The following is a 17,502-nucleotide window of genomic DNA, read 5'->3' on the forward strand; positions in this document are numbered from 1 at the left end:
CGTACATCTTAGATCGGAGAAACACTTTCCTTTCTACCAGTTTGTAGAAGACAAACAACCTATCGCTAGCATGCGAGATTTCTCTAGCTTCACCAATACTTTATCAATTGATTCAAAATGTGGACGCTTCATTGCTTTTTAAGTGATTAAGCCATGTGGCTTTATTTCTGCCTCACCCTACTTTTTTGTCATGTCCATAAACCACATAGGCACAGGCCCAACCAAAACAGGTTGTTAGCTAGTCAAGTTTGTAAGATCAAGAGTGGCCTCCAAGAGGTTCAGTCAAAATTAGAAATAGCCAGTTTATCCAGGGATGTGAATGCAATTCTCACCTGAATTAAATTAGACCCCTAATTTAATTCTCAATTAACCAGGTACTGTCCTAATAATTTTCTCCCAACATCCCCATCGATCCTGACTTTGTCTGATCCCCACTGTTTTTTCTTTTCCTTTTGGCCACTCTTTGATTTCTTTTTTCAATTCTATTGCGGGTGGAGACTTTTTGGTTTGGCCGCAATCCACCACCCCATTCCTATCCATCCTCCTTCAGCTTCTTCTTTCTTCTCCTCCTCCTCCTTGACTGTCCTAACAAAAAAATCGATTTTTTGTTCTCCTCTTGATGGTTGCTGCGACCTTCGATGTCCCTATGCGGAATGAAATCTCCTGCTGGGGCGGCTAAAAATCGGAGATTTTCTGTCTTTTTGATCCGTCTTTAGTGGAGCTTTTTGAGCCTGATTTATGCGATGGGCTTCTTGGCGTGCTTGTTCCCATGTCCTCAAGAGGTGAGAGATGAGGATGAGGAACCAAGAAGCGGCCAGAGAGTCAGCTCAGGTGGATTTAATTATTCTTTTTGTTGGAATTCGTTCTTATGTTCTTGCAATCTTGCTTAAAAATTGGAGTAGAAATGTTTGGTGCTGATTGGTTAGTGTCACTTGTAGCAGTTCTTGTGGAGCTAAATATGCTCTCAGGTATAAGAGGGGCTTTTCTTTCATGCAGTGGAAGGAAAAAAGAATCGAGTTATTTGTGATCTATTGATCTTAATGATTGTGCTGTTGGGTTCGGGATGATTCAGGCTGGGGTTGTACATTAATTTAATTTTTTATTTAGATACTAGACTTATTGTAGTCAACCATCAGGATTTTTCAATTGTTTGCTCATTTCCCCTTTTGGTTTGTGGTGGGAGCAATTATTTGTGCAATTCATCTGAAGTCACACGAGAGGATCCAAAATTAGAAGTTTGTTTGTAAGTTTGGACTTTGGAGTGCGTAATTTCACCGGGAGAAGAGGATAGAAAGAACATGAATTAGTTTAAGCGGAATTAAAATTATGAAGAAGACGAACACTGTGGTAGAAAAGGAAACAGTCTGGGTGGACTCGAAGAAAATCGCTAATTTTCTACTATTCTTGTTTTCGATTTCCAACTCTGTTTCTCTTTCAGGATGTATCGAGTCTATCTTCATTAACAGTGGACGTGTTCTTTTCTTCCCTTGAAATTTCTCAATAACAGTGGAATATTCAAAGTCGTCAGAGAGTTGCCCACTGAAGACTGAAGGGTCGATAGATATGGTTGGAATTCGGCGAAATAAGGGGCATGGTGAAGCAACGATCTTCACTTTGCGCGAGCTTGCTGATGCTACCAACAACTTCAGCACGGAGTGCCTTTTGGGCCGAGGAGGATTCGGCAGTGTGTATAAAGCATTTCTCAATGATAGACAGGTTTGTATTTTCTACTCAAGCACCCAACTCCTTATGCACTTCGAGTCCCAAGCTATGCCGCGAGCATGAAACAAGCTTTTTCAACAACACTGCTTTGAATACTTTGTGATATTGATAAAAGAAACTGTTCCTTTGGTCAAAATTGATGGGAATGCTTAGACTATTGATGTTAACAGAAAGTATTGTTATGCTATATACCCTTTGTATAAATTTCTAATTTGGTTCCAGCATTTGCTGCATCGCAGGTTGTTGCAGTTAAACAGCTTGATCTAAATGGGCTTCAGGGAAACAGAGAATTCCTTGTGGAGGTTCTCATGCTCAGTCTCTTGCATCATCCTAATTTAGTCAAGTTGTTTGGTTACTGTGTGGATGGAGATCAGCGCCTGCTTATTTATGAATATATGCCATTGGGATCACTAGAAGACCGCCTTCACGGTTAGTATTTTATTGGAAATTGTATAATATCCTCTGTTAGCTCCTAGAAAAACCTGAAAGTTCCCTAAGAATCTGTAGTTGTGTTAGAAAACATTTTATATTTTTCATTGTTACATCATCGTGATTTAAAGCACATCTAACCACTTGAACATGGTGAAAAGAACTGTCTTCTAGGTGAGAAGAAATAAAAAAAAATAAAGAGCTGATAATTTGGCACCTCTTTCAGCATTTTAAAGATCAGTAGCTGATAGTACATAATAACTTCAATATAGAAAGAGTTCACAACTTCTGTACTTTTGGATTTCCCTGAATTCGAAGTGTGTTTTCTGCATTCTATCTTGGCAAAGAAAACAATTGGTTTTCTTCAATGTTCCATCCATCATATTTTCTAAATTTGAATTTCTATTATAATCTGTTGTATCTGAAGATGGCTTGAAGTAATTCCTTTAAATGATAAACATCGCAACCTTTTACCTTCAAATGGCTATTACTATGCCTTGCTAAAACATCATTTGACCTTTTTATTATGTATGATGAAGGTGCTATTGTTTTTGGCATTGAAAATTATTATCCAGTATTTTGGTAGACCTGTCTAGGATCCAGATTAGTTTTGTTTCCATTGTCTTATGCATCTGATCAAAAGCTAAAGCTAGCATGGAATGTTCAACTTTAGGCAGATCTGTCTAGAATTCAGTGAGGATTCGAGGGCATAACTTTTCATAACCATCCATAACCACTTTTTTTTTTTTGGTTTGACGAGAGGACCCTGCAGTGTATATTCAATAATAAAGAGATAGATTCAGCATGTCGCTGTTTATCACCCTTCATGTCCGTTTCTACCATTAGACCACATGGTTCAAAAAGAATTAAATTGTTCTTTACATTCCAGTAAGCTACTTAATTTCCTTAAGTATTATTACTGGATACCCTGTTAAAAATTTGCTGCCGATGCTTTTTACAGATCTCAGACCCGGCCAAGAACCACTAGATTGGACAACACGGATGAAGATTGCTGCTGATGCAGCTGCTGGTTTGGAGTATCTGCATGATGAGGCCATTCCAGCAGTTATTTACCGGGATATTAAACCGTCAAACATTCTTCTTGGCGAAGGGTATAATGCAAAGTTGTCTGACTTTGGACTTGCTAAACTTGGTCCTGTTGGTGATAAGACTCATGTGACAACTCGTGTCATGGGGACACATGGTTATTGTGCTCCTGAGTACCTCTCGACTGGAAAGCTTACGATCAAATCTGACATTTATAGTTTTGGTGTGGTCTTTCTTGAGCTAATTACTGGACGAAGAGCGCTTGACAGCAATCGGCCACCTGATGAACAAGACTTGGTTGCATGGGTATGTTTCTATCAATACCAGAATGTTACGAAAGGTCACAATGATCATATTTTCACAAAGAAAAACAAAATGAGGATAAAAGATGTATTGTTTAAAGGGCAACATTGAAACAATAATGGCGTACTGGAATTATAGAAAATGCTACAATACATTTTCTTCTGTGATTAATTTTTATACTACAGCTATCATTAACAACATTGTGCTGTGTGGATAAGGATCAAAAATGGTATTTGGTCGAAGTTAGTAACATTTAATTAACGGTGCAAGGGTGGGGGTACTGGTGCTATGTACACCTTTTCAAATATATAGTGTGAGCTATGTTCTGAGAACAAAGTAAATTATATTATTAATTAACCTCCCTGTATGCATCCTAATGCCTATGGAACAGGAAGTAAATGTCTCAATCTTGTGTGTCCAGGAGTTTCCTCGTTCTAGGAAATGAATCTTATCTGTTTCTTAACATACCCCCTCAGTACCAGTTAAATGACCGTTCATCTAACTTATTGGGTGTCCTACTAAATTGGATCTGTCCCTTTTTCATCATTTGATCCCTTGAATACTATTATGTTTTTAATGTTAAATGTTCTATTTGTCTGCAGGCTCGTCCATTGTTCAAAGACCAAAGGAAATTTCCAAAGATGGCGGACCCCTCATTACACGGCCACTTCCCGAAAAGGGGTCTGTTCCAGGCTTTGGCTATTGCAGCAATGTGTCTGCAGGAGAAAGCGAAGAACCGCCCTTCCATTAGGGAGGTTGCTGTTGCTCTCTCTTATTTAGCATCACAAACACATGAAAGTCAGAACACTGCTGCTCGCCATACCCTGCCTGGCCCTTCTGTACCAAGAGTGCTGGATAATCAGATTAACCAAGACACTTCCTTGCCCAGTCAACATGGAGTTCATATGCCACCGCTTGCCGGGACGGATCACATGGTACAAGAAGTCAAGGAGAATTGCCGGAGCAGTTCGCATCGACCGGGAAGGGGCAGAGTTACCCCGAACGGCGCTGATAGAGAGCGTGCGCTTGCAGAGGCAAATGTATGGGTCGAGGCTTGGAGACGTCAAGAGAAGACGAGCAAAATGCGGTAATCAACGAAAAGCTTCTCGCTGCTAGCTTCATTTGATCATAGGAACAGAATTGACAAGGTATGCCACAGATTGCATACGTTTTGAAGAAACCGCGGACCGAATAATAACTGTTAGAAGACGATAGCGAATAATAATGATCAGTGAGTTCTTCTGTGGACCTACACCAGAGTGAGCGCTTGGGAGATTTCACCGGTGAAGTCTACTAAATTTACATCCAGACTTGTTTCACTACATACATGGATTCTTATTTCTCATCATATAGATAATTTAGCTTCTATAGGTTAAAGTCGCAGGAGGGGATATGTACATGTAAATAACCCCCTCATAACAGAAGTGGCAGATGCAGAGCATACATATATTTCTTTTCTGTAGTTGGATGTCTCTTGTGAATCCATGTACATGAGCTGGTACCATAAGTGCTACAGCTTATACATTTTTCAGATGATTCTTGGTGTTAACTCTCCCTTGCAATTCTCTGTTCTCATCATGCAGCACAGGTAAATGTGTGATAGATTTGTGAAAAAAAAACAAAGAGATGAGGAGAGATGCTGAATGGTGATGCTTTGCATAACAGGCATGCAGTGTGGAAGGAGATCTGTTCCTCTGCAGTGTTTGTTTCAGAGCTGTTGCTATTCATCCTTGTCATGCAAAAACTTTCTATAAACAAATTCCTTTACAAACTGTTTTAAATCAATTTTTTCAACTTTATAATAGTCAATGAATTTGTTTGTAGCCTCCAATAATTATCACAAAACCATTTAGCTATTAAAGTAAAGGAAAAAAAAAGGTAGGTGTAACCAGCAGAGGCTGTGAATTAGTCAGGGAATCGCTGTAAAAACACTGGTTTTTCGCATGTGGATTGACGACGGAGCAGTGGACGATTCTTAATTTGCTTAATCTGTCATTACATTATACTCCCGCCGTTTCTAAATACTACCTCTATATTTTAATGACGCCGTTGACTTTTTGTCCAACGTTTGACCGTTCGTCTTATTTAAAAAATTTATGTAATTATCATTTATTTTATTGTGACTTGATTCGTTATTAAATATTCTTTAAGCACGACATAAATATTTTCATATTTGCACAAAAATTTTAAATAAAACGAATGGTCAAACGTTGGTTGAAAAGTCAATGGCATCATACATTAAAATACGGAGGGAGTATTTGACGCCGTTGACTTTTTTAAATATGTTTAACCGTTTGTCTTATTCAAAAAATTTAAGTAATTATTAATTATTTTCCTATCATTTGATTTATTGTTAAATATACTTATATGCATACATATAGTTTTACATATTTTATAAAAAAATTTAAATAAGATGAGCAGTCAAACATGTGTTAAAAAGTTAATGGTATCAAATATTTAGAAATGGAGGTAGTGTTAAACTACACGAATTAATCAAATTTTGCAAAATTTATGTGGCATGGTTCAAATTTTCCCATTAATTAATTTAATCAATTGCTCGCTCGTGAAAACGATGTGGAAATCTGTGGTCGGACTTAGCTATGAAACTTCTCCTTTTCTTTTGAACGAAAACTTGCTATAAATTCATCAAATGACAAAACCTTTTTCACCAAACGATCATTGTAGAGCTAGCAGCTCTATGGAACACATCAAAATGCATTATACCGTTATGCACCAAGAGAAAACCGCTCTTAAAAAATAACACATGAACCGTGTATTACTTCTAGGAGATCACACAAACAACTGTTATTCAATAATACTCCATCCATCCCAAATTATAAAAGATTTCGGATAAATGTGACATATTCTAATACTACGGATATAGATATAAAATTTATCCAGATTCACAGTAGATGTGTCACATTCATTTAAAATTGTTTATATTTTGGTACAGAAGGAGAAGTGGTTTATGTTGGTGTTGATGGAAAAAATCAAATTTTATCGTTAACAGTTGGGTCACATAAACCACTATTATTCAAAGAAATCAATACAAAGTAACTAACCCATAAGCCTGTAAGATGCAATGAATCTCAAATAAATATCCGTTGTTACTATATACAATATATATTGATACAAATTACACAACAATTCTACAGAGAGACCACCGTTGCCACTTGCCACCAACAACTCAACTTTTTTTTTTACCAAAAAAAAAAAGTTATGAACTGCAAACTCCTCCAAGACATGCCCTGATCAAACAGAAAATCCTTCACATATATTTCTACACAAGAACACGTTAATTAATTACTCCCGAAAACATGAAGAAGAAGAAATCACGAGCTAGCTTCATCGCACGGACAAAAGAAAAAGAAAAAAAAAGGAGAAAAAAAAAACACAAATTAAAAGCTTAGAAATCAAGCTCGACCTGCACCTGCAGTGTTGTTCATGGTTTCACTCGCCGGCCGGTCAGTCAGTACACGCAGAAGCCGCGGCGGCGCGGCGGCGGCGCGCCGCCGCCGGCGAGCAGCATGAACATGATGACGACGATGGCGACGAGGAGGATGCCATTGAAGAGGTTCTCGTCGATGACGAGAAGGCACACCTTCCCCATGAAGCCCAAGCTGATAATTTGCTAATGATCTCCTCCGATTTGATTAATTACTTCGATGGCGAAGAAGCAGATCGAATGCTAATAATGATCTCTCTCTACACTAATCATCTTACTCTATTTATATCGACTTATCGAGGTGTGTGTGAGAGAATGGATGCTTTCTGTCTCTCTTTCTGGGTCAACTTCCAGAACCAAGTCCAGTTAGTTTTAACTAAATTGGTAATCTCGATTAGCAATAAAATTATGTGATTAGCAAAAGTAAAACACGTTTTTTGCAGTTAGGTGATGCGTGGTTAGTGTATTTTTAATATTTTATGGTGTGTGATCACATAGTGGTTGTGGTCTAACCGTGTGACGAAATGGTACGGCGTTTTGGTTGGTTTTTGCTCGAGTTTGGTGGTATTTCAATTCCGGGCTGAATTGTGGGAACTGTTCATTGACATATCAAGCCTAGATAGTGGGAAGATTTCATTGGAGATTATATGTAGTTGGTAGTTTATACTTTTGAAAGAGTTTTTTTTTTTTTTAGTGTGTGTATGGACAAAATCACTCTTGATAGAGGCCAGTTCACCGAACATAACAAGTACAAGTATATAGTCATCAAGAAAAAAAAGTTGATTGGTGTTTGATTCGATACAAATCTAAACATACTTCCAGCTGTTTTTTTTAAAAAAAAAATTTTGGAGAGGAAATCTTTCCAGCTGTTTATTAAATTTAGAGAAATGGAGAAAATAAATTTCTTGTGGATCTTTCCACTTGTAACCTGTCAGTCTCATGGACCACACGTCTCTTTTATTTATTTACACCTGTCTAAATAACTGTTCTTTTGTATTCATGGATCATATGAAATCACCAAGAAAAATCACTCCCCTAGCAATTTGACAAGGACGTAGCTAATTAATTATCATGTATTATTATGGAGAAAAAGGTTGGTGTGGTACGATTATTATTATCACAAATTTCATAGCACATAGGCAAGTTGCAACAACGGCTTGAAGAAATTAAATCCGGTGGCATGTGCGTATACAATCCTCATTATGTCACACCGTTGACATCATAAAAAATGTAAAAAAGAAAAATCCTCTAAAAAAAGATGACATGAGATCGAGTTGTAATATTACAAAAATATATGGTGCAAAGCACGCTTGAACAAACATATACCCTGCGTTTGATCTTGATCGATCCCTACCATAGCTAATTAATCGTGATTAACAAACTAATTTAATGGACACGCGTGATCCAACACAAGCTTGCTGATATAATACAATAAGAATCTGTGGTTAATGGACGATTAGTCAAGTGATCAGTCCAAATTAAGGCTCAACGTTTGTATACCAAATACACGGCCTGGACTTCACTGGCTTAATTTATGAGTCAAATTGTGGACGAAATTTCACTAGGCACGGTTACTGAACTACCGTGGACAAAGAAGCTCTCCCTAGATTTTATTCATCTTTCTCAATGGCCATTTGTCACTCCGGTTCAAACTAAATCAACTAAAAATACAAATATTTTCTACTACAAGTCGCTCTCAGTTGATTCTATTCAACTCTTGTAACCACAGGGGCAGGTCATTCTCAAGGACCAGTTTTGTGAAGAAAAAAAATCAGTCGAATTGTGGAAACAAACAAATGTGTGGAAGATGCAGTGCAAATGAGGGAGAAAAGACCTGCCTATGTCAAAAAGTTATATTCTGGGACGGAGACGAGATCAACTCAACTGTGCACTCGTCATCTTTGATCTTGAGATACACATATATAATAAAGACCTGGAAGATGCATTATATGGTCAGATTTCAGAGTCGCCGTCTTCTGCTGCTCCACACACCACACACCACACGTATGCAGAACGGCAAAAAGAGGTGGACAGGGTTCAAACATGAATGCCAAGTTCTTGTCTGATCTTTGTTGTCTTAACTTTGTTATTAGTACTAACTTTTACACAAACGTGATAAGGGAGATGAGGGGAAAAATGCATTAGCTATGTTCTTAGAACATTATTATTGTCGTGTTATAGAAAGAGGAATCATGTACGTCACGGTCACATAGCATATTGTTCAATTCCAGGTAAATAATCATCTGAAAAAAAATGGTATGATCAAAACTCAGAAGAGAAAAGGTTGGCCAGTGATGATTATATAATCACCGTAGATTTTCCTAACCGAGAACACTGGAATTATCTAGTAAAAGGGACCATTAGACAGCGGCAGCTAGGTTGATAGCACCATGCTCCAATATAGTCCTGTTGGTTCACAGATTCACAGAGCTTTACAGGCATTCATAACAATAAATTTCCACCCCGTTGCTTGGTAAAGTAAAAGGGAGTGTACAAATATACATGATTTTAAGGGCTATGAAACTCTACAGCATTACATGGTGAGAAACTGAAAACCGATGAAACGCCAACCAAAATTGGCACAGGGGAAATACAGGAAGGGTTTTGGCCACAAGCTGCCTCTCCAGATTTGGCCAGAAATGGTATACTGAAAGAACAGCAGCTCCACGTTGCATATAGATAAATGATCACACAGCCAATCGGATGGTTCATCAGTCATCACTTCGGATGGTGAGAACCCATGATCATAGCTTGGTGCAAGAAACGGTGAAGAAATACAAGGCTGAGGCCCTCTCTTATGATCCCTATGAACATCACTTGCACAATGCCAACCAAGCCAGCACCTGACCAAACTTCGGCTCAACCACAGCGAGGTAAACGCTGCAGTTCAGCGCCCAAATATGAGGCGGCGTCAGCAAGGCAGCCATCATGTGAACCCTTGAATGCCGACACGAGTGCTTCTACTCGCATCAAGGCTGACAAAGATATCGACACGATCATTCCTTGCGCTAGATATTGCCTGCAGGAGAAGGCCAGGCAATACAGCAGGCGAGTCAGCCTTAGGCAGGTGCCATGCTTCAGCAGGTCCAGAACAACGCTCAGTTTAGGAAGATTGGTCAGCAAGCCCACCGTAGCCTCCCGAGGTGCTGCTTTGAGTAACAGCACCAAGCAGTCTGATGCCAAATCGCTTATATGTGGATCTGAACTTCCAACTAGGTCGAGGAAAATGCCCATGTTGCCACCAAAGTCGCATATATCCATGACGCATGATTGTTGATCGACAGCAATGCTCATGCTGAAGGCACTATCAACAAGGAGTGCGGGCTCTTTGGAAAGGGCCACAATTTTGTCACTGCTGATGCCCCGGATAATGAATGCTCTGCAAAGTTCCAAGGTTGGTTCTAGAAAATCATCCATATCTTTTGCAGTCACAAACTCCAGCAGGTTCCCTATTCTTCTGACAACTTGAAGCTGAGAAAGAATGTCGGTGTCCATATCGGGAGCAGATGCCAATGCAAAGCAAAGCTTGACATTACTTACATTTGCATTAGACAAATCTCCTAGCAAAAATTCAAAGCACCGGGATACTGTTGCTTCATTGAGAATATCAGAAACCTTAACATAATCATGCTCCATCAGCATTACCAGAAGTTTCTGGGCATATATAGGTATTGGATCTTCATCCTCTGCAAATGATGGATACATGGGGAGAAAATACTTCTGAGAGATCTTTTCCAGGTCAGATACTGTTTGCTCATTAGACGTCAATGAAGAGTCACTGAAGATCACAATCATCACATCGGACAGTATCTTTAAACATAGGAATCTGGCATCACCATCTTTATTGCCCTTGTACAAGACGGATAAGCTTGGAAGGATTCGACTTGTGAATATTTTGTGTTCATTAAGTATAACAGAAGGCTCCTCCGTGGCTGCCTCAAGAACCCTCAATAGTGTCATTTGAAAATCATCCCGAGCCTGGATGTATAAGACACGTAAATAATCAGATAAGGTCAAGATATGTTAAAAAATACAGTAGTAATGCAAAACTGTTAAGGCAAGAGCCACAGCGCAGCATCAAAACAAAGGATGGGATTGATTTGACACTTAAGTGCAGTTACAAAATGAATGTGGTCGTCATGTTTTTTCATCATGGCATAACCGTGCGTGAAGTTCTTAGATCATACCTGAAATGGTGCTTCCAAAATTTTCATAAGATTTGCCAACTGAAGCAATACATGGCTCGTCACAACTCTGTGATTGAATGAAACACTCCCAAGAAGATGAAGGATAACAGGAAACAAATGAATTATGCTCTTTGGATGAGCTCGTCCAGTTAAAGCAGTAGCAGCTCCATGACGCTTGCCTCCCATAACCTGTTGTATATCACTAGAGACAGTGTCAAGGATGCCTGGGACCAATGAAGCAACCAACTGCACAAATGCTTCTGTGCATTGATGAATGAAGCCTTCCTTCTCCTTTCCCAATCTATCAACTGCTGATAGTAGTTTTGCATTGCAAAAGAAATGAGGAAGCCATCTTCGACTGTTCTTGCAAAGAAGAGCAACAAATAGAAGGGTTTTGCCACGCAGAACATCAGTTCCCTGTTCAATAAGAGAGATGAGTCCAGGAACCAACTGCTTCTCTTCTGTTAACGACTGAATGTAGCGGTTCATGGTTGGTATGATTTGGCTGTTAACTAGTGCTGAATTCAGAAGATTCAAACTGATCTGCTGCTCACGTGAATTGCCTTTAATGAGTGTGCATGCGATATCCTTGAAGGCCAGCCTCTCCAGTATTAAATGAATACAAGATGAGCTGAAGCGAGCTAAGCGTGCCAAACAAGATCCTGCAATAAGTCTTGTATTCTCCTGCTTACCAGTTGCTCTATAGATGTAGCACAGGTGACTGATTACATCTTGGGAAGCGAAACGTGAAGTCCAATCTGTCCCTTGGCTACAGATGTTATCAATGGTTCGTAAAGCATAAAGCTGGGCTAGATCATCTTCACCTTTACGCAAGATTGATGACACCAGCGCAATTACAGAACTTGGAACCTGCACAACTTGCAAAGTAAAATCATTAATAAAACACAATAATTAATGTCATAGTTGTGAATCAAGATAAAAGGATTCCTCACATGTATGTATATATATATGATATATATACTACTTGACCAGTAAGATATGAAAGTAAAGGTCTCATTAATTCATTAACACTATTACATAGCTGACCTATATATGGTTCCACAAATACAAGAATATAGTCATTAAAAGGAAAGCAGGTTAAAACACTTGAAAGAAAATTGGTATGGAATTATGTCCCTTAAGTTCATCAGGCCCTTTGGAGAGGCAAAGTTCAACCTATAGGTGAGAGCAAGGTTATCAAGTTGCAGAAACAGAAATTGACAAAGAGATCCACCCTCAATTCATGGACATACAATCACTAAAACTAACGGATAGATGTAATTTGAATCACTCCTGATTAGGCTAGCCATTGAACAGGATTGGTATGTGGTTTTCTGTAAAATCATACAGGTTTGACTAACAATAAACATGTGCATAGACACAAAATCAAAGAAAAGAGCATGTATATAAACATAATTTAGTCCATATATTATAGTAATAGTTATGAAGGTGGGCAGTGTGATTATGTGGTTATGTGAAAAATTCAATAATGCAGTATATACTTTCAACTGAAAGAAGCTTCCACTTCTTTTTTTTTCTAAAACGCAGAACTAAGCGTCATTCCATTGAGAAGAGAGAAATATTTACAAAGAAAGGGTCAAATGACCCTTCCCACGAAGAACACTTCCCAACAAGCGCCACACATAAGAGGCCAAAAGGAGCTTCCACTTCATAACATAAACAGTGAGCAAGGCACCTACGTTCCATGCAGGAATCAGATTGAATCAGTAAAAGCTCTTAGATATTTCTAGCACCAGTAACTTGCCATTGATCTTCTAACTGCAGGTTACTATATAAGATAGCCTAAGCATATGACCCAACAACATGCAGATAAATTACTAAGCATGCAGACATAACATACTCATCATTTTGAGTTTCTGACCTGCCAAGAAGCTGTGGCCCTGTTATCCTTCAAAGGGGATTCTTGGGCATTGATTTCTTTGGTATCTTGATCAGATTGAGTAGAAATGTAGAACAGTAATTCTCCTAGTGTTGCCATACAGAATCGCCTGAGTTTATCATGCTTGTCCCTTAGACCATCTGATAGTGCATTAAAAATCCCTGAACTTGCCAGCTCTATATCAAGGATAGTGGAGTAGCGTATCAACAATCCCATAAGTGAAGCAATTTGGACACGCAATACTGAAGTTTTTGACAGACGGAGCATTTTTATAAGCAACAGCATAATTGGACCATTTGTGATTATATTTGCAGCATCAGAATTGATGCTTAACATCTCCAGGTATTTGATGATATTCTGTTTCTCTGAAACCTGAAAAGTACCACTTAAACTCTGAAGTATCTGACTATTGAATGCATTCATTTGTTCCCGTGGCAACTTAATATAATCAACAGCAGGAAGAGCTTCAAACGGAAGCATAGGGACTGTCTCTACAGCTTTATCTCCTTTCCTACCAGGCATAACTGGTTTAACAGCAAGATCTGTTGGATGCCAGAATGCTGCAGAGATGTCAGATGGCTCGGAACCAGCTGCGGCACCTGAAGTTGTCTTTGCTCGTTGTGCTTTCCTCATACAAATACTTGGTGGAGTGGCCACCACATCAAGATTTTCTGAACAATTATGTTCAGTTTTTATCATGGTTTCAGCCTTAACTGGGCCTTCATCTGTGAGCATATCCATCTGATTACTCATGCAGTTCTCTTCATTACCATCAGTGCCTTGAGTGGAAAGTTTTTCATCTTCTGCGGATCCAGGATTGTCTGATCCATCATTGTCATCAGGTGCATCACCTTCTGGATTTTCACCAAAATCAAGTTCCATATCATTGTTTTCAATCTTAACTTCTGTATCATTCTCAGAAGCTTCTGTAGGGTGTCGCCTGTAGTTCTCCTTGTCTTTTTCTCTCTGCAAATTCCTCTTAGCTACACGAGACATCCTGAGGATATTTACACCCTTCAATCCATCAGCCTTACAGGAAGGTTTTGCATTGTTTTTCTTACCACTTAGCATATTCTTAACAGGGGTGAACACCTTAGCAGAATTTTCGTCCTTCTTCCGTAGGCCATCACGGGGCTTGGGTGGTGTGGACTGTCTAGAAGGTTTATCACCATTTCTCTCAACTAAATATGGTGTAGCAGAAAGGTCGACCATGTTGTCAAAGGCAGGCTGAGGAGGTAAAGGAATAATTGACATTCTGCTCCTCCAAAAGTGATGCTCGCATAGTTCAGACCACTGTAATCTTTCAGCAGGATCTTTCATGAGTAAGCAATTGATCAGATTTTGAAAGGATCTTGAGGGGTTATCAGGCAAAGGTGGTGTAGGATCTGAAATTATAGATTTGACTAGCTGGGTAAATTCATTAGCCACAAAAGGGGGCCTTCCTGAATAGCATTCATACAATACACAACCAAGTGCCCAGAAATCTGAAGCATATGAATGCACTCCTCCCTCTTGGAACAACTCAGGAGCCATATAACATGGAGTCCCCTTCAAAGGTTGCGGCACCTACACGAGGAGAAATTAAGCTGGGAAAATAATCAAATGTAGATGGAAACACAAGGAAATGAAATGAGATACAAAAGGAAAATGGAAGCTCACATCTCCAGGATTGGTCTTCTCTATGTCTTTCAAACGCCTTGCTAATCCAAAATCGCACAGCTAGAAAATTAAAGAAATATATATCGTTAGTTACAAGCTATTGCCTCACTGTATGAATTATTTGATCCAGTAAGTACCTTCATGCACCCAGATTCATCAAGTAAAACATTTGATGGTTTCAGATCACAATATATAATTCCTTGTGAATGCAAGAACCTAAAGTCCAAATTGTTTTGACAAATAAGATTTCACACATCATACAGTAGAAATAATGAAACAAGGAAAGAAACTTTACTGAAGAGCTTTCACAAGATCATAAGCCAAGTCATGTATAGAATTTTCAGGCAGCTTCTTATCCTGCAGGTCATTGAAGAAATGTAAAATGTTCATATGCAAATATACTAACACAAAATACTAAAAATTTGGGTACATATTAGAGCATACTTAAATGTGACATGTACATAAATAGACAGCCAAAGCAAAAGTTTTTAACCTGTCAGTTTGACAATGAATTTTCCTTCCATTCTACTACCTCCATCCCAAAATATAAGAAGTTTTAGGGTTAAGCCCGTATGAAGATTGAGGGGGAGGGGAGGCTGTGATTGGTTGAGAAAAGAAAGTAAATAGAGAAATTAAATGGGGGAAGGTTGTGATTGGTTAAGAAGAGAATGTAGGTGAAGAAGTTGTTATATTTTGGGATGGAAGGAGTACCAGCTATAAGCTAAAAAAAATGAACATGTTTTTTTAAAAAATTTCTTAAGGAGCAAACAAAAGACATCTCAGCATGCACAGAGAGAGAGAGAGAGAGAAATATTTGTAAATGAAGCAAATGCAAATCAAATACAAACGTGTGCTATTGTACAAGTAAACAGCTGACAGCGTGCTTTGAACTAGAAAATGGTATGCTGCTTAAACTGACAAGCGAGATACCTGCTCAAGCAAGCCCTTTAGGTCTCCACCAACGCAGTACTCCAGTATTAACCAAAAATGAGCTGAGGTTTCGTACCTGGTACAACAGGTACAGGCATAAGTATGGTTTGTAGTACAATGTTAAGGGAACAATAACGATGATTGCAACCAAACTGCCAGACTATACTTGTCATTATTGTTCTAAAAAGTGAACTGCTTGCCATTATTGCACCACAACACTAGTCCCCTAGAAACGTACCATGAGTAAAATTTCAGAACATTCGGATGATCTAAGGAATGAAGCATTCGGACCTGCAAAGAAAAGTTCAGAAGTACTATTAGTGGAGTAAGCAAACATCCTCATTCCTCAGGCTCATTAACTATTTTTCTTACCATGCTAGCTAAAAGATTATTTTTTAATTGAAGACTAGAACATGTGCTCATCTTCTATCCAGAAAATATTATCTAAACTACTGATCTTCACCCTTAAGCGCTTTGCTCAAAGAGAAGGTACATTCCTGACCAAATAACATAACATTTGACAGCACACCAAATGTAACTTATGTTGCCTCATTTCATCTTCTCTAGAAATGGCTATAAGAAATAGATTGTTTCGCACGATTATCAGGAAATCAAAATCTAAACAGCATCCCAGCTTAAGCATGTAAAGTGCTTTTTCCCAGGAAATAAATAGCGATCCACTAGTACATCAAGATACTATATAACGAACAATGTAACATTCTGCCCATTTAAACAACATCAGCTTACAAGGAAACTCTGCACTCTGCATGCCCAGAAAACAGCGGTTAACGAAAGCCACGGTATCCACACAGTCTAAAACAGTCACTTAAACTATCAAATCAATCTTGGATATCATATCACGATTTGCTTCCGGGAAATCCATAGGCACCCGCAGATCAAATCACTCCAAGGACCATTTCACGGACCAAATTAACCAGGCCCGCCAGGAGCCAAGCCCTCCGATTCAAAATATCCCCACCCAAAATCGCGGCGGCGCATGCCTACCAGCTACTACTGATGAAAGAGCAGGGAGACGACGGCGCCGCGCTCACCTCATTGAGGACCTTGGACCGCTGCGACTTGTCGACGCTCTTGACGGCGAAGTACTCGATGCTCTTCTTCTTCCGCCCCTTGTACACCGTCTTCCGGACCACCGCACCCAAAAAAAAAAAAACACCAAAAACAAATCAGAAATCTCACCCATCTGCACCCAATCCGAGCGGATCCGGGGGCGCGGGGAACACAGGGAAGACGAGGAGAGGAAGGCGGAGAGGGGGGTTACCGAGTGCTTGCCGCGGCCGATGGCCTCGTAGACGTGGAAGTTGTTCATGGCGGAGCACCACCACCACCAGCAGCAGCTTCTCCTCCTCCTCTTCTCGTCGACTTCTCGTCGACCTCTCGTCGACGGCGACGGCTAGGGTTTGCGATTTGAGGCGGAGGAATGGGGGGGGAGAGAGAGAGAGAGAGAGAGAGCGGGATTTCGATTTGAGATTGGCGCTCGCTCGATCGGCTAGTTTTGGAGTTTTGGGGCGTTCCGTTTCGGCGTAGTTTTTTCAAACTTTTTTTTTTTCGTCTTCGGGTTGTGTTTTTTTTTCGGATGGGTCCTTCGCTTTTCTCCATATTAATACGAAGTCCCCGTCTTGCGACTCGGTGCCTCGGTGGGTGCAACGGCTACAAGATTTCTTTGCCTTTTTTGAACGCAACAGCGATGGAACCATCTACCAAGGAAGTGTTTTTTTAGCAAAAGAATAGTCCCATATGGTTATGATTATGTGACAATTATGTGGATTTGGTCTAAACCTAATGTGACTGATGTACCCATTTTTAGTGTTTTAAGATAAAATTTAAGCTCTCTTGGATAGATTAGTTTTTTTACTCCC

General features: G+C 39.4%; 2 protein-coding genes and 1 long non-coding RNA gene across 5 annotated transcripts; 1 reads left to right on the top strand and 2 right to left on the bottom strand.

Moving 5' to 3' along the window:
- Positions 1-504: 504 nt before the first annotated feature.
- On the top strand, positions 505-5,050 carry LOC4326237 (probable serine/threonine-protein kinase PBL7). Of its 2 annotated transcripts, none has more exons than XM_015795782.3 (5): positions 505-831; positions 1,439-1,716; positions 1,962-2,151; positions 3,113-3,504; positions 4,104-5,050. In XM_015795782.3, exons 2-5 carry the CDS (start codon positions 1,564-1,566, stop codon positions 4,590-4,592), a joined length of 1,224 nt encoding a protein of 407 aa, XP_015651268.1. In that variant the 5' UTR covers positions 505-831; positions 1,439-1,563; the 3' UTR covers positions 4,593-5,050. The 2 variants fall into 2 exon arrangements, with proteins under 2 accessions (XP_015651268.1, XP_015651260.1); XM_015795774.3 differs by having other exon boundaries at positions 1,508-1,716.
- A 1,524-nt stretch (positions 5,051-6,574) lies between these two features.
- Positions 6,575-7,280, bottom strand: LOC9269653 (uncharacterized). Of its 2 annotated transcripts, none has more exons than XR_003241549.2 (2): positions 6,932-7,280; positions 6,575-6,781 (listed from the first exon to the last, which is right to left on the bottom strand). It is a non-coding gene; the product is annotated as an uncharacterized lncRNA (long non-coding RNA). The 2 variants fall into 2 exon arrangements; XR_001548575.3 differs by having other exon boundaries at positions 6,926-7,280.
- A 2,006-nt stretch (positions 7,281-9,286) lies between these two features.
- LOC4326239 (serine/threonine-protein kinase RUNKEL) lies at positions 9,287-17,118 on the bottom strand. The gene is made up of 10 exons (XM_015784847.3): positions 16,905-17,118; positions 16,675-16,764; positions 15,861-15,913; positions 15,623-15,698; positions 14,988-15,049; positions 14,830-14,908; positions 14,693-14,752; positions 13,016-14,599; positions 11,134-12,003; positions 9,287-10,924 (listed from the first exon to the last, which is right to left on the bottom strand). Exons 1-10 carry the CDS (start codon positions 16,950-16,952, stop codon positions 9,806-9,808), a joined length of 4,041 nt encoding a protein of 1,346 aa, XP_015640333.1. The 5' UTR covers positions 16,953-17,118; the 3' UTR covers positions 9,287-9,805.
- Between the last annotated feature and the right edge of the window lie 384 nt (positions 17,119-17,502).

Source organism: Oryza sativa, chromosome 1, assembly GCF_034140825.1.
Source record: "Oryza sativa Japonica Group chromosome 1, ASM3414082v1".
Taxonomy (NCBI): Eukaryota; Viridiplantae; Streptophyta; class Magnoliopsida; order Poales; family Poaceae; genus Oryza; species Oryza sativa.

Excerpts from the sequence above, each read along its gene's own strand:
- LOC4326239 (XM_015784847.3), bottom strand. The coding sequence starts at position 16,952 with ATGAACAACTTCCACGTCTACGAGGCCATCGGCCGCGGCAAGCACTCG. Across the intron at positions 15,699-15,860 it reads GTTCTGAAATTTTACTCATG|GTACGAAACCTCAGCTCATT; the intron begins GTACGTTTCTAG and ends CTGTTGTACCAG. Across the intron at positions 12,004-13,015 it reads GGGCCACAGCTTCTTGGCAG|GTTCCAAGTTCTGTAATTGC; the intron begins GTCAGAAACTCA and ends CAAGTTGTGCAG.
- LOC4326237 (XM_015795774.3), top strand. The coding sequence starts at position 744 with ATGGGCTTCTTGGCGTGCTTGTTCCCATGTCCTCAAGAGGTGAGAGAT. Across the intron at positions 1,717-1,961 it reads CATTTCTCAATGATAGACAG|GTTGTTGCAGTTAAACAGCT; the intron begins GTTTGTATTTTC and ends GCTGCATCGCAG. Across the intron at positions 2,152-3,112 it reads ACTAGAAGACCGCCTTCACG|ATCTCAGACCCGGCCAAGAA; the intron begins GTTAGTATTTTA and ends TGCTTTTTACAG.